The sequence below is a fragment of the Lactuca sativa genome, chromosome 3 (assembly GCF_002870075.4).
Source record: "Lactuca sativa cultivar Salinas chromosome 3, Lsat_Salinas_v11, whole genome shotgun sequence".
Taxonomy (NCBI): domain Eukaryota; kingdom Viridiplantae; phylum Streptophyta; class Magnoliopsida; order Asterales; family Asteraceae; genus Lactuca; species Lactuca sativa.
This window is the reverse complement of record NC_056625.2, coordinates 259,483,070-259,485,258: the sequence shown is the minus strand read 5'-3', so window position 1 is coordinate 259,485,258 and position 2,189 is coordinate 259,483,070. Positions and strand designations below refer to the sequence as shown.

The window sequence follows — 2,189 nt, the reverse complement described above, 5'->3', positions numbered from 1 at the left end:
AACATGTGGTTGGTATATACATGCATCTAGGTCAAACCCCGAATCTGACTGGTTTATAAGGACCTTAAACCAAACTCATACATGCTTACAAACAAGAAAACTCAGAGCTTGTACTGCTTCATTAATCTGCAAGAAAATCATAGATCAAGTTGAGGCAGATCCGAAGATTCCTTTGAGAGCCATACAAGATCACTTTCAAAAGACCTACCAGGTGGGTATTTCGATGGATAAGGTGTTTAGGGCAAAAGATATGGCAAGAAAGCATGTAACTAGGGACTACACAAAACAGTTTGAGTTGTTGAGGGACTATGCTCTTGAACTTCAAGCTACAAACCCAGACACAACAGTCAAAATAGATGTGTGTCCTAATGGCAACCCTGCATCCCCAACAAGGCAGTTTAGAAGGATTTATGTATGCTTGGGTCCACTGAAAAAAGGTTTCAAATCATGTCTTAGAGACTTAGTAGGTTTGGATGGTGCCTTCATGAAAGGCCCATTCCCTGGTCAGGTTCTTACAGCAGTTGGTCTAGATTCCAACAATGGAATTTATCCCTTAGCCTATGCAATTGTTGAGTCTGAAAACACAGCTAGCTGGAAGTGGTTTTTAGAAAACCTTGGGGATGACTTGGAGCTTGGGAGCAACTCAAACTATACTTTCATAAGTGACAGGCAAAAGGTAAATTAAAACTCATCAATTGATCATTTAGATTGTGTTTTTTTACCAAGAAATTAATTCTAATTATTGTATGTTGAGTCATGTAGGGATTACAAATTGCAGTTGATCAATTGTTTCCCAATGCTGAGCATAGGTATTGTATTAGACATATTCATGACAATATGAGAAAGAAGTGGGGGCTAACTGAGTACAGGGACCATTTATGGAGGTGTGCATCAGCAACCACCATTCCTGAGTTTGAACATTTGATGAAAGAGTTTAGTGAGTATGATAAGGAGGCATGTCAATGGTTGAAGCAAATTCCTCCTGTACATTGGGCAAGGAGTCATTTCTCAGGTAATTGTATATGTTTGCATATGGTAAAGATTATGTGTTTCAGTTATTTATCAGCATTATTGTAATGTGTAGGAAGAGCTGTTTCTGATGTGTTGATTTCAAACATGTGTGAAGTGTTTAATGGGAAGATAGAGAAAGGCAGGGACAAACCTGTAATTTCATGTTTAGAGTTCATTAGGGAGTATCTAATGAAGAGGATATGCAATGTCATGAAGGCAATGAAGAAGGATAAAGGTCCACTAACACCTACAGCAACAGACATCCGAGATGCAAGGAAAAAAGGTGCTTCACAATATATTGCTAGGTGGAATGGGGCAAACAAGTATCAAGTCACTGGAGCATTGCAAGATCAACATGTGGTGGATGTTACGAACCAAACCTGTACTTGCAGAAAGTAGGAATTAATGGGAATACCTTGCAGGCATGCAATTGCAACTCTGAATGAAATGAGCAAAGACCCTGAGGCTGAGCTTGACATTTACAAGTGGGTACACAAGGTGTATTGGCTAGAGACATGGCAAAAAGCTTATTCATTTAAGGTGGAACCAATTAAAGGGAGACCCATGTGGCCTAAAAGTAATTGTCCAACAAAGCTAATCCCTCCTCCACATCACACTCAGGTGGGAAGGCCTAAGAAAAAAAGAAGACAAAGTGAGGGTGAAAGGTTAAGCAAAAGGCAGAAGGCAAGTGAAGGTGATGGAGTCAATAAGATGCAAGGAGAAAATTCCCAAGGGCCAACAAATGATGGAGTGCAGAAGCTATCAAGGAAACATATTAGTGTTACTTGTAGCAAATGAAAGAATAAAGGACACAACTCTAGGACCTGTAAAGGGCAAGGAGGGAATCAATCTAAGAAGTGATTATGGTTATTTGTTGTGGTGCAATGACTATTTAGTTTCTTGTTGTTAAAAGCTGTTTGTTTTTGAAAACTTTAGTTATGGTTTGATGATGTGGTTATGTATGGTGCACAGACACTTGTATGCTTAACTTGGTAATGGTTTTTGGTTCCACTCATGTGGTTAATGGAATGTTCATTTTGGTAAATTTATGACATGTATTTTGGTAATGTACTTTTGTTACATTTTGGTTCTATTTATGTGCTTATATCTGACAACTGATACACATTTTGAACACATTTTCACACTTGAATATCATTTATATCATTAACAACATTGGA

The 2,189-nt window shown here is 38.3% G+C and overlaps 1 protein-coding gene across 1 annotated transcript; it reads left to right on the top strand.

The window, feature by feature from the left end:
* Positions 1-223: 223 nt before the first annotated feature.
* LOC128132936 (uncharacterized) lies at positions 224-1,809 on the top strand. Its single transcript, XM_052769948.1, has 4 exons — positions 224-676; positions 763-1,012; positions 1,085-1,334; positions 1,434-1,809. Exons 1-4 carry the CDS (start codon positions 224-226, stop codon positions 1,807-1,809), a joined length of 1,329 nt encoding a protein of 442 aa, XP_052625908.1.
* Positions 1,810-2,189: the final 380 nt, after the last annotated feature.

Coding starts and splice junctions, on each gene's coding strand:
- LOC128132936 (XM_052769948.1), top strand. CDS start 224: ATGGATAAGGTGTTTAGGGCAAAAGATATGGCAAGAAAGCATGTAACT. Junction 1,013..1,084: donor GGCAAGGAGTCATTTCTCAG/GTAATTGTATAT, acceptor TGTAATGTGTAG/GAAGAGCTGTTTCTGATGTG. Junction 1,335..1,433: donor AGGTGGAATGGGGCAAACAA/GTATCAAGTCAC, acceptor AATACCTTGCAG/GCATGCAATTGCAACTCTGA.